Genomic DNA, 13,718 nt, shown 5'->3' with positions numbered 1-13,718 from the left:
TAATTTAAACTTTAAAAAGGCCATGTGTGTGGCTGTGAAAGTTTTACTCTACGTGTTCAGAAGCTGCTTAAAATGCAGACTAGCAGGAGGCTGACATCACTGCCTCCCCACTCAGTTTTCTCCGTGAAACAAAAGTTATTTCGGGTAAAAGATAATCAATGTTTTGTCAAGAACATACTGCACGAGGATCAATAGTGACAGAGAAACACCACTGTGTTTGTTTTCCAAGGGGAAAAAAGCAGCAGTAGTTCTCAAATCTTTCTGAATTTAGATCCCTTTATACTCTTAAAGCTTATTGAGGACTCTACAGAGCTCTTGTTAAATTTTTTTTGCCTCAGGTTCATTTGTACAAACAGCGCGAGAGGGCATCAGATCATGCAGATGGCAGCTGCTGGCTTACAGCAGTTTTTCTGCGATCGTGTTGGCAGACAGAGGCAGGTACCATGGAGCCTGGGCACCTCTGGAAGACTGAGGAGCTGAAGACCCACACTGGGTCTTGGCTTTTGACTGCAGAGCCCGAAACCCTTGGCACTATGAGCATGAACATTCTTACTGAGTTGGGTGGATGACAAGAGCAAGCCGACTGAGCTGTGGCTGAAGCCACACAAAGAGCATTTATTTATGTGCCGTATAGCTATGTTTACTATACTAGAAATTAAAGTTTAGAAATTTGCTATTTTCAAGTGACTCAATAATAAATACAACAACGATGGAAACACTGCAAACTGCTATTTATGTCAGCATAAATAACTTTTTTTTTTTTTTTTGCCGTGGGTGCTGGGGATTGAACTCGGCCTCACGCGTGCTAGGCAAGTGTTCTACCAATATATGAAAGACTTAATGTTCTTTGCCATGATGTTTTGTTTAATTTTAAAATTTTATTGTCATTTGGTTAAATAGATAATCAATGACCGTTTCTCAGGCACTCACATCCTATCTTAATCAAGGGGCAAATATCATGTAACAATTTATTTTTTTAAATAAAAAATTTCAGATTTTCATTCAAAACTATCTTTGAAATTTCCCGGAGGGTCCCTGGAAAGCACTGGCTTTTCTTCAAATACTCTCCTGGCAGAATAGATACATTAATATATCAAACTATTACCATGAGAGTTTTCTTTTTAAGTGTATTTTTTTAGTTGGACATGATGCCTATACTTTATTTTTATGTGGTACTGAGAATAGAACTCAGTGCCGCACACATGGCTCGGCACAGCCCCACCATGAGAGTTTTTACCTCATGGTAAACTATTGAGCAAAGAAATATGGTAAACATTAATATTATGCCTACATAAATAAAAGGTCTTTGAGGGGTGTTAGCAGTAAGCTCAGAGAAAAAAGATTAGTTTACCCCTTTTCTTCAGAGGAAATAGGCAAGAAGATTTTTACACAGTTTCATATTATATAAAATGAAGTCTTGCCAGGTGTGGTGGTGCATACCCATAATCCCAGTGACTCCAGAGGCTGAGGTAGGGTAGCAAGCTTGAGGCCAGCCTCAACAATTCAGTGAGACCCTGTAACAAAATAAAAAACAAAGAGGGCTGGGGATGTATAGCTCAGTGGTAAAGCTCCCTTGGGTTTACTCACCAGTAGGACAAAAACAAAGTCTTTCAGATCTCCTAAATCAATCATTAACTTGTGTGTGAGCCAGGTGTGATGGTGTAAACCTATAATCCTAGCAACTCAGGAGGCTGAGGCCAGCCTCAGCAACTTAGCCAGACCCTGTGTCAAAATAAAAAATAGAAAGGGCTGGGGATGTAGCTCAGTGATTAAGCATCCCTGGGTTAATCCCTGGTACAAAACCAAACCAAAATAAAACAAATCCCCTGCCCCAAGCTTGTCTTCATTAACACCAGATAAGAGCTGGAAACACAAATCACAACCCCTTACCACCAGAGTAGTCAGGGGTGACCAGGAAGGAGCTGAGAGAGCTATAAACAATGCAGATTGGGAGTGTATGTGGCGGAGAGGGGATTCACAGTGACAAAGAGGCCCAGAGCACTGCATATGATTTATGGGAGCCCGAGGAGGACTTACGAGCTTAAGGAAAGTATAGGGTTAGGAAGGCTTTCAGGAGGAGGTGAGCCAAGAGCTGAATGCTAATGATATAAGATGAGAGGAAAAGCCTTTCTAGGAAGAGGCTTAGGAATAACGGCTGAGGAAGGGAAAGAACTGGATGTACATTGAAAGGGGAAGCCAGGGAAGCAAGGCTCTGAACTACTCAGGCTGCTCACACACCATTCTCTTGGTAATCATCCATCTAATTTCTACCAAGCCAATGTTTCAGTAGAGCATGGTGAAAGTTCCCTGTGCTCACCATGCTGAGCAGTTTGTGAATTATTCACTAGAATTTCCTGTCCAGCAATGGGTTTTTAACTGAATCTGACCAGTCATCACTCATCTGCCTCACTGTTACATGAGACATGTGGATGGCAGACAGGCATGGCAGTGCGGAGTTGTATTCATGCTCTTGTGATAGGTTTGAAATTGCCTTAGTCAACTGCTGTGCTTGGTGTATACAGTTAATTCTCTGTTACTAAAGAGTAGTAATGGGATGGAACCTGGGGCCTCATGCATGCTAGGCAAGTACTCTCCCACTCCTCCCCAGTCCTGTTTTTTTAAATTTTGAGACAGGGTTTTGCTAATTTGCTGAGACTTGCTTCAGCCTCCCCAGCAACAGGGATTACAGTTGTGTACCACCACACTCAGCTGCTTACTTCTTTTAATGGTCTCTTTTAGTAGTGTGTCTTGGGCAAACTGCATGGATTCAAAGAGCAGCTGAGCCACATACCAGCTATGTGAGCAGAGGCAAAAGAAGTGGCTCCTCTAAGTCTCATCTTTCCTTATCTGTAAAACGGGTTCTAATGGTACCCCTATGTCACAGGGGGGACATAAGGATGAAAAAGCTCAGAACAGAGGCTGGCTCAGAACAAGTGCTTGATAGTATTCAGTATCTTGTTACTAGATCACAGCTGCACTTTCATTTGCAACTACACTGCCACTAGTTTGGAGTTATAAGGACAGCAGAGAATTCAAGAAACATATGGTCACAGGACCATATGACCAAATGCAGGTTTTTTTCTGCCTTTCAATTACTTCTACTTAGCTTTTCCCTCCTATAGTTTCAGGAGATATTGTCATTACCATCCTTTCCCTCGAAATTCCCATTTACCCCCTTTTTTTAATTGTTGCTCCAGGCTGCTTGGTCATTTCCAGCACCCAGCAATAGTCAGAAACACAGATACTTTCAAATAATTTCTAAACTGGGCCTGAAGAAAATTTTAGTTATTTCTTATCGACAATTTAGATCCTGAAAACATGTAGCCACCTGCCTATCTATATCACTGTCATTAACTGCTGAGTGAAAGGAATACTTTTATAATCTAATATGCCCTTGACATTCAAAGAGCAACTTCTAGAAAGTAACTTTCATTTTTAAAAAGATGGTCTGCCTCCAAGGCTCTTATACAATGATGACAGATCTGCCCCTAGCCATGAGGACAGAAGGCACCATTCTTGTTAAATAGTGTGAAAAGCACTTATTTGTCAAGTTCTTTAAAATGTTCAGCATATAAACCCATTCTCTCAGAAACCACTGCCTTAAGTCTTCTGGTCTCTCAAGAAGAATATTAAAAGCAATGCCAAAATACTGAATTTTAAGCACTCTAAGTATAGGAACAGAGATAATGCAATTTGATTAGCTCTAGATTAGTAGCTGTGTTTTAGGTCCTCTATGTCCTTCATTATTCCACTCCTTAAAATGTTAAGGACTATGCAGATGTTTAGAAATTGCCCTAGATGAAAACAAGGGTGCTCCTGGGATAAAAATCCATGCTGATAACCTGTGGCTTACAAAGTGATTCCTATCAAGGCCCTTTGGACATAAGCACAAAGCCTCAAAACAATATTTGAAGAGTCAAATAATAGTTGAGCAATACTGACTAGCCAACCAAAAAGACATTCGGTACAAAGTATTCAGATAAACATTTCCAGTTCAAATGCCTTACATTTCTTGGGGATGTTAGCCTCTCCAGTGCTTTAGTTTTTACAATGCACTTCCTCACACTCTTATTTTAAAATGAGAAGTTAATTAACTTGCCCATGATCACAGAGCTAAAAATGGCAGAGACCATACCATAATTATGATCATTTAACTAGTGGTTATTGTATCACGATTGAACGCTGCCTTTCAAAGAGGGCTTATAATACTTTAGTTACTTCACAAAAGATTATAATCAGAATTAAATAAAAACAGGCTGGGTTTTTAGATCAGTGGTAGAGCACTTGCTTGTTCATTCATAAGGCTTTGGGTTCTATCCCTAGCACCACAAATAAATACACATCATTATAAATAAAGACACATTAGTATGTCACTGTGCATAGGTCAACAAAAAATTGCCTAGCGGTTGGTTGTGAGGCACTAGGTTCGATCCTCAGTGCCACATAAAAATAACTAAGGCATTATGTCTATATCATGACTAAAAATAAATAAATAAATAAATAAAAAATTGCGGCTAAATGAAATATTTGAATTTAGAAATCATTATGTGAATGATCTGAGCATGAAAAGTAAGTTTCATTGGATAAATCCTGAGTTCTTCACAATATCAACTGCCAAGGTTTTAGGTTTTTATTGTATTAGAATGAGTTTTTTTTTTTTTTTTAATAATCTTAAAGAAAAAAAAAAAAGAATCTTTACTGGGTTTGCCACTTAAACTTTAAGTGGAATTTTAATGTTTTCAACTTTTACCATTTGGGTTTAAGTAAAGATCACTTCCAACATGGAGGGAGTGAAGGATCTTACTTCCTTGTCTGAATAGGTACCACCACCAGACAGGTCATGTATCACCCAATCCTAGGATCACTGTTTAAACATCATATACTCCAATATTTTAAGACTAATTTTTGTTACATAATTTGCAGCACTATCATTTTCCTATGTTTAGATTTTGATATAAAATTCAACATTTGTATATTTGTTTTAATAACAGGGTTTGAAACAAACATTCGCTTTTAAAGACCTGCCAGGCACTATTACATAAATGCTGCAATGCCACTCTGAACTAAGAAGGTAAGGTCTCTGCTCTCATATACACTCCATTCCCCTTTCAAAACTTTGACGGTCATGCTAAATTGCCCAGGCTGGTTCAGACCTTGAGATCCTCCTGCCTCACCCTCCAGAAAAGCTGGAATTACAGGTGTGGACAGGAACACCTGGTTCATGTAACTTACATTCCAATGGGGAAAAGGCAGAATAGAAAAACCAGGCTCTCAAATGGGAAAGAATGACTAAAAGGTCACACTAAGAGAACTTCACCAAGCACCTTAACTAGAGCTTCAGGCCATCCAGCCAAACCCACACAACTAGGGTTATTTTAAGATTACCATAATGGTGAAACGGACTTTCTCTTGATTACAGTTTTAAGCACTTCTTTTTGTTCTCCAATTTTTCTTCACAAATCACTCTTAATTATGGCCCACTAGGTAAGTAGGCTTAAAGAGCACACATTGACAGTGAGCCAAAAAGGAGCTAAATAAGGAAGAGAAGAAATTGGAAAAGCTGGGGTAAAACTGTACTGCCAAGAGTGTGGGGCTTTGGAAAGGACAGGCTGTTCTGCTGGCTTAAAGACCTTGTGCATATATTCAACCAAAAGGTCAAAGAATGTATAATAGGCTTCTGGGAGTTAATATCTGCTTGGAGGTGGTTTTAGGACTGGGCTCCTCATTAGGTAGTACTTAAAGAGACAGCCTCAAATCGGCTTGTGTGAATTAATCACCTGGTTCAGGTCTCCACTAGGAAGAAATTCCTATTTCATTTTATGCTCTGAAATTTCCCCCTGCATCACATATCACAGCTTGAAACTACATACTTTGTCATTTTTTTTGAGGGAAGTAATCTTTCCCTCTGTCTTGTTCACGGCTGTATCGTCAGTACTGGGACCAGTGCCTGGAGAAAGTGGGGTTACGAAATATTTACGGAATAAAAGAGCAGAGCGAGGTGGAAAGACTTAGGACTTCCCTACGACCGGACCTCCGAAGGGTTTAAAACAAAAACAGGTGTGTGTGGGGGGGCTGAGGGGGCGCACTACATCTCAGTCCTTTCCCAGCTAAAGGCCGAACGGGCCCCAGGGTCACCCGGGGCACAGGCGGCAACACTGACAGGAGGATGCCGCACGCCAAGGTCACGGGATGCAGCGAGGAAAGCGAGCCTGAGAGCCGGCCCGCCGGGTACCTTCCTCCAGGGCGTTTCCTTCCCCTGGTACGCGGGCAGCAGCCATCCGCCGCCCTGTCCAGCCCGACCCGACCCAACTCAACCCGCCCGGCCCGGCTTCTGCCCCAGCGAGGCCAAGACAGGTGCGCCCGGCAGTCCCCCAGGGCAGCTGGTCAAGGGCACGCGCGCCCCCCGGGGCCGTAGCCAATCGGTGTGTGGCAGCCCCGGCGCCGCAGCCAATCGGTGCGTCGCTGGCCCAGGCGCCGCAGCCGGCGTGCTTACACGGCCCCGCACCCCACCCCGCCGACTGAGCATCTCGGACACCCCCGCCCTCCCTTGAATGGGACTGCGGGTGCCGCAGAGGGCCACACTTCCTTTCCCTGGGGATTGCGCCGGCTCGCTCTCCTGCGGTGCCCGGGGCAAGGGAGTGAAGGGATGTGGGGCTCCGAGGATCACTGTGAGGCGTGACACACAATTCTCAGGCCCTAGCGAAGAGAAGCCGTGGGGGTCGCAGAGAGGGAGGGAGGTGTGTGTGTGTGTGTGTGTGTGTGTGTGTGTGTGTGTGTTGAGCTTGGAAGCGGGGAGGGCTAGATGACCCACGGCGCCCCTGGCTTTGGGCAGGCCTGTCGTCCTGCTCCATCTCAGTATCCCTTTGCTTACCTGGCTCTGGCAGAGGCTGCGGCGGCGAGGCCTGCGTGGAAGGCGCCAGCAGCCCCGCAGAGGATGCGGCCGGAGTGCAGCAGGGCCATGGTGGATGGCAAGAAGGCAGTGAGTAGCGCAGGGCGGAGCAGAGGGCAAGTGGCCGCAAGCACAGAAGCGCGGGCTTCCGAACAAGGTAAGGACAGCGAGTTCCCAGGGTGAGGCTAGAGCGGCCGCCTCCGGGCCCGAGCTGCGTCACAGCGTCCCCTGGCGGCAGGGGGTGGAGCGACGAGGCCTCCGCGGAGATCCTGGGAAAAAAAACAGAGCAAGCACCCTTTTATCTTAGCCACGCTTCAATCGGTTCTTTATGCCAGAGCGCAGAGGCGGCTGCTAGTAACCAATCTGAAAGGTGGGAAATGTAGGCTGACACTGGTGAAACATTTTCTTAAGTCCCTAACAGTCATTAAGACCCAAGGTGGCCTTCCTTTCAACTCTCAACTATCAGCCCGACTGCTTTCTATTTGCAAGTCATCTCACCTTCCTAAATGCTCCCTTATCCCTATTATGGAGCGGATAGCGGGTGTATTTTATGGGGCAGTTGTGAGGATTAACCGAGATTAGCAGATTATGTCTAAAAACAGGGCCTGATTTAGTAAGCACAAAATAACCCATTGCTAATTAATGACAAATGGTGTATGCCAAATCCTTATAATTTTGTGTGGAAGGGAACAAATCATTTTTTTTTCCCCTTTTTAAAAGGACTTATTTTAAAATGCTACACAAAGTTTTAAAAGAAAAGATAGTGAATTAATTTGAGAAAAGTCTGCAAGTCAAACAGACCCACTCTAAACAGGGGCCATTTTCTGACACTCTTCTTTAAAATGGAGAACTGCACCCTTCCCCATTTAATTTATTCTGTGTGGCTCCCTATGCTGTCTGTATGAAATCCAGATCTCTACATAGGGCTACATGGCAAGTTCTTCCAGTCCAGCCGTAATTTACTGTCTCAGATTCACATTCTCTCTCACAGAACCTTGACTTATCCTCCCATAGGCAGTGACTTGGAATTCCACCACTGTATGAGTTTGCTTGGGTTTCTGTAGCAAATCACCACAAACTGGGTGGTTTAAAACCAAAATTTATTCTAGAGACCAGAAGTCCAAACTAAAGATGTTGGAAAGTTTTGTGCTTTCTGAACATCTGTTCTCTCCCAGGGGCACTCTCCTGCTGAGCTACATCCCTAGCCCCTTTTTCTTGAGATAGGGTCTAAGTTGCTAAGGGTGGCTTGGAACTTGTGATCCTCCTGCCTTAGCCTCCTAAATCTGTGGGATTATCGGTGTGCATCACTGTACCCAACTTAAACCTTGATATTCTTTTGCTTATAGATGCATCCTTCTGACCACTACTCTGTCACCACATGTTTTCTCCCTATCTTATCTCTGACTCTTCAAATGATGCAAGTCATACCAAGTTAGAGTATACTTTAATGGCTTCATTTTAACCTTGTTTATGTCTGCAAAGACCCTACTTCCAAATAAATCACATTAGCAGGTATCCTGAGTTAGAACTTAAACATTTAACTTTTTCTTTTTCTTTTTTTTTTTTTTTTTTTTGTGGTGCTGGGGATCAAACCCAGGACCTTGTGCATGCAAGGCAAGCACTCTACCAACTGCGCGTGGAGGCGGCTGCCAGTAACCAATCTGAAAGGTGGGAAATATCTCCCCAGCCCAACATTTATCTTTTTAAGGGACATAGTTCAACTCATAACAACCATTATCCCCAGACCCAACAATTATATTTCCAAGTGTACACCCTAAATACCTCACACATTTATAAGGATGTCAGTGAAGAATTGCTTATAAGAAGGAACCTAGTAGCTCATCATTGGCGTAATAGGTGTATAATCTGTTGTAGTCATGTGATGGGACATTGTAGACCTATTGACATGAATGAACCCTTTAGGTTTCAAAGTGGATAGACTTGCTGGACACAGTGGTGCATGCCTGTAATCCCAGCAATGTGGTTGACTGAGGCAGGAAGATTGCAAGGTCAAGGCCAGCCTCAGCAACTTAGTGAGACCCTTCTTAAAATATAAATATAAAAGGAATAGGGGATGTAACTCAGTGCTAGAGTACCCCTGTACTCTATTTATGTCCAGTAACACTCACACGCACGTGCGCACACACGCACACACACACACACATACTTACAGAGAAGATTAATATTTGTCATCATTTGGGGAATGGGTATTTGTTATATTGGACTCTGTACTTTTCTGCATACATACACACACACACACACACATATATATATATACACATACATATATGAACACATGTATGTATACAATTATATTCACATATGCACACACATATACATACAGTTTTGAATTATTGGTATGGAAAGGGAATTGGACAGGGCAGGAATGCAGTCCTCTAATTGGGAGTTTGAATCTTGCATTTCAGCTTTAGGTCCTGATCTTTCACTCAGTAGCTTCAGATCCTTTAAGCCATACACCTACCCCCATAGGTAGGCTACCAGGAGCTTCTGGTAGCCACCCCAACCCTCAGACTCCACCAGGACATATCTACGTGTCTGCATTTTGCAATATGGAGTAAGCGTTTATCTTTTGAGTTTTTTTTTTTTTTGCTGTTGTTTTAAATCAATTTTATAAATTAATGCACAAGTCTCTGGGTTAGGCGGTCTGAATGACCTTTGAGTTTGGACATTTGTAGCACCAGGTTCCAGCACTTAGAACTTACTAGACACGGTGCTCTCTGCTGTGTCTGGAGCTTATCCAGGCCTCTCTCATTTCCTGCTGGCCTCCAGACAAGCCCAGAGTAAGCATTTCCAGGATGAGCTCAGAAAGGGCTGTCCAGGGCTCTGGGTGGACATACATGTATTTCGCTCTCCTGGGAGAGAGGAGGTAGGGAGCGTCCCATCGTGAGGATCACATAGTCCTGAGTCACAGCAGCCCTCCTTTACCACACTCACCTTCTTCATCGTTTGTATTACTCTAAAATTACTTTGATCACAACTGGATAGTCTGCTGGGGTTATGAAAGTTGCCTGGACCCCAGCTACCTGCTCACCAGGGTCAACTGAGACAAAGCTCTGCCAGAGAAACGACTCCTCTCAATCCAAAGCCCCTCCTCCCTGCAGAGACATGTTTGGGTAGCCCTAGGATGGCGGCTGGCATTGAGCCAAGAGGTAGCACATAGTTAGTGTTAACACAGTGTGATCTACTTTTGCCTGATTGGTTGATGTCTCCTTTGTGCTAGTGGTCAACAGATAGTCCTCATTCTTTCTTGATTGATACCGTGGGGCGTGCTTCAATTGTGCTGATCCTAAGCTGATTGGCTGCCTTAGGTATATAGGACATTCTCTTCACCTGGGCGGGGGTCGCAGGTTGTAGGACGTAGGCCCCGAGCCGCTCACATCTCCAAGAAGCGACCCACCTTTAAGAAGCAGTAGACCTTTGATAAGCTTTCCTCTCTGAAAGAGTAGCATTCTCTAAAATTAAGCAAAGTCTCTTTTCCTCTAAGCAAAGTCTTTCTTCCTCTCAAAGCCTCTCTTCCTCTAAAACTAAAAGTAGGCAAAGCCTTTCTTCCTCTATAAACTAGCAAACAAGCAAGGAAGTAGCCCAGATAAAGGTAATAGAAGTAGTTCAGTTCCAGTCCACCTCCGATAAATTACCGCGAGATTGTTGCTGCGGGCGGCAACACCTTCCCACTTGCAGAGTTATCCTGACTTGGGGAAAGGAGACCTCGTTTTTAACTCTCTGCAGTGACTCCCCTCCCCACAACCCCATCCACCCACTCCTGATGAGTGAGTGGGCCAGTGACTGCTTCAGTGGACAGGAGGTGGGGGACAGGGTATGTGTGGCAGGGCATCTGAGCAGCTCCACACAGCACGTACTATATAAATGTGCAAATTGTGTAAGGAGAGTATGTGTGAGGTGCCCATGTAGCGCAGTGTGTGAGTGTGTGTGTGTGTGTGTGTGTGTGTGTAACTGTATATGGCCTGTGGAGGGCATGGATGTGTACTTGGGTGACTGTTGGAGTGTGACCTTGCTTTTTCACATTTGTGTACACATGAGTCAGTGAGTAGTGTGTGTCTCTGTGCAGATGTCTGTATGTGTACATGTTTGCACCAACGTGTTCCGTGTGGAAGGGGTGGGGTTGGATGTGTGCCAGCTTCTAAACCTGTCAGAAGAGAGTCCCTTTGTACTTCTGTTCCTGAAGAGGATGGAGGAGGCTGGGCTGAGCCAGCGGGTGGGAAGGTGTGGGATGGGGTGGGGAGGGTGCAGGGTTGCCTCAGTGGCTTTGGGTGGGAAGGGGCTTGTGCTAGTGGAGAGGACCACTCTAATTTGGAGAAGTAGAACTTTCTTTGGACCAGGCCTTTTGTTTCCCTATGTAATGGTTTGAATGTTCCTTCAAAACTCATGTTGAAAATTTAAAAAGATCTTTCTTGGTGCATTATAGTGATACATAATAGGGGGGTTTGTTGATATGTATTTGTACATGTACACATAGTAACAATATAATTTGGTCAGTTTTTTTCCCCAGTACCTCCCCTTTCTCTTCTCTCTCACCTCCTCCTTGTCTCCTGTTCTACTGGCCCTTCTGTTTTCATGAGACCTCCCCTGAAAGCACCCAGAAACCACTCCAGACACAGGAACTCACACAAGAAATTTCATTAGCAGACAAGCGGAGTGTCTGCCCTTAAGGACGAGAGAGAGTAAGAGAGAGAGAGAGAGGAGAGAGAGGAGAGAGAGAGAGAGAGAGGAGAGAGAGAGAGAGAGAGAGAGAGAGAGAGAGAGAGAGGAGAGAGAGAGAGAGAGAGAGAGAGAGAGAGAGAGAGGGAGAGAGAGAGAGAGAGAGGAGAGAGAGAGAGAGGAGAGAGAGAGGAGAGAGAGGAGAGAGAGAGGAGAGAGAGAGAGAGAGGAGAGAGGAGAGAGAGGAGAGAGAAGAGAGAAGTAGAGAGAGAAGAGAGGAGAGAGAGAGAGAGAGAGAGGAGAGAGGAGAGAGAGGAGAGAGAGGAGAGAGAGGAGAGAGAGGAGAGAGAGAGAGGGGAGAGAGAGAGGAGAGGAGAGAGAGAGAGGAGAGAGAGGAGAGAGAGGGAGAGAGAGAGAGTGAGGAGAGAGAGAGAGAGTGAGAGGAGAGAGAGAGTGAGGAGAGAGAGAGTGAGGAGAGAGAGAGAGGGAGGAGAGGGAGAGAGAGGGGAGAGAGAGAGAGAGGAGAGAGAGAGAGAGGAGAGAGAGAGAGAGAGGAGAGAGAGAGAGAGAGGGAGAGAGAGGAGAGAGAGAGAGAGAGAGAGGAGAGAGAGAGAGAGAGAGAGAGAGAGAGAGAGAGAGAGAGAGAGAGAGAGAGAGAGAGAGAGAAAAGAGAGCAAATAGCAGGGCAGTTACCCTTAAATAGTGAAAGCCCGTGGGCCAGCTAGACCAATGACTAACAAGAAAGTTAACATTCTAGATTACAAAATGGTGTGCAGGGAGGGGGCAGAATCAGGGGAGAAATGGATGCAGCCTTGCTCCTTACATCCCCCACTTTTTTTTTCCTTTCTCCTCTCTAGCTTCCATGTGAAAGAAAATATATGACCCTTGACCTTCTGGGTTTGTTTCATTTTACATAATGCACTAAAGGAATTCATTTTTCTGCAAATGACATAATTTCATTTTTCTTTATGACTCAATAAAACTTCATTGCGTACATATACCACGCTCTCTTTATCTACTCCTCTGCTGACGGACTCCTAGGCTGGTTCCATAGTTTGGCTATTGTGAATTGTGCTGCTATAAACATGGGTATGCATGTGTCACTCCAGTTTGATGACTAATTCTTCAGGGTAAATACCAAGGAGTGGTATAGCTGGGTCATATGGTGGTTCCATTCCTAAACTTTTGAGGAACCCCCATGCTGATTTCCATAGTGGTTGTACTAATTTAAAACCCCACCAGCAGTGCGAAAGTGCTCCTTCCCTGCCACATTCTCTCCAGCATTATTATTTGTATACTCGATTGTTGCCATGGTGTGAGATGAAATCTCAGTGTAGTTTTGATTTTCATATTGAAATATAATTGCCATTAAAAGAGTAGTAAGAGGTGGGATCTTTCAGACACAATTAGGTCCTGGGGTCATTCATTAATGCCAAAGGTGTGAATTAGTTATGCGTGTATGGGGGGCTATAAGTTCCTGATAAAAAGGATGTGTTCAGCACGATTCTCTGCCTGTTTCCTGTATGCTCACTGGCCCATCCGCCATGTTACCATGCAGCACGAAGGCCCTCACCAGATTTCAGCACCATATTCTTGGACTTCTCAGCCTCCGGAACCAAGACAAACTTATGGTTTATAAATTAACCAATCTGTGCTCTTCTGTTATAGCAGCAGAAAATACGCTAAGACACCCCACAGCCCTTGTCTTCTGTACCAGCCTGCCCCAGGGAAAAGGCAAAGTCTCTAAAGAAGAGCTAAGGGTGTTGGGACAGCATTGCTTCACTACAGGAGTCTCAGTCCAGGATGCGGTGGGAGGGGGAGTTTCTGGGGATTCGGTCCCTCCTCAGGGTGGGAGAGCATCCATCTCCTGACCCCCCATAGAACATACTGGTCCCTGGCAGTGGCCCATCTAGAGACCTCACCCATTGACCCACAGAGAATCTCCAAACACTTCTCTGTGCATGTGAAATTGTTCAGAAAAAATACACTCACCCACCCCACCTGATAATTATAAGGAATTTGATAATTTTCTTCAAAGAGAGAATCTGACTATGTTGCCCAGGCTGGCTCTGAATTTGTGGGTTCAAGCAATGCTCCTGCCTCAGCCTCCTGAATAGCTGGGACTGCAGGTGCACGCCATTGTATTTCACTT

The 13,718-nt window shown here is 44.5% G+C and overlaps 1 protein-coding gene and 1 long non-coding RNA gene across 2 annotated transcripts in view; one reads left to right on the top strand and one right to left on the bottom strand.

Moving 5' to 3' along the window:
• Nucleotides 1–7,046, bottom strand: part of GOT2 (glutamic-oxaloacetic transaminase 2) — a 21,845-nt gene extending 14,799 nt beyond the window's left edge. The window contains exon 1 of the mRNA XM_079116984.1: nucleotides 6,872–7,046. Coding sequence (XP_078973110.1) covers nucleotides 6,872–6,960 — 89 coding nt within the window. The 5' untranslated portion in view covers nucleotides 6,961–7,046. The remainder of the gene's footprint in view (nucleotides 1–6,871) is intronic.
• On the top strand, nucleotides 6,910–13,718 carry LOC306647536. Its single transcript, XR_013760119.1, has 3 exons — nucleotides 6,910–7,046; nucleotides 9,316–9,464; nucleotides 12,424–13,718. It is a non-coding gene; the product is annotated as an uncharacterized lncRNA (long non-coding RNA).

The sequence above is a fragment of the Sciurus vulgaris genome (assembly GCF_902686455.1).
Source record: "Sciurus vulgaris genome assembly, chromosome: 17".
Classification (NCBI taxonomy): Eukaryota; Metazoa; Chordata; class Mammalia; order Rodentia; family Sciuridae; genus Sciurus; species Sciurus vulgaris.
The sequence above is the reverse complement of the archived record's forward strand: the minus strand, read 5'-3'. Positions and strand labels throughout refer to the sequence as shown.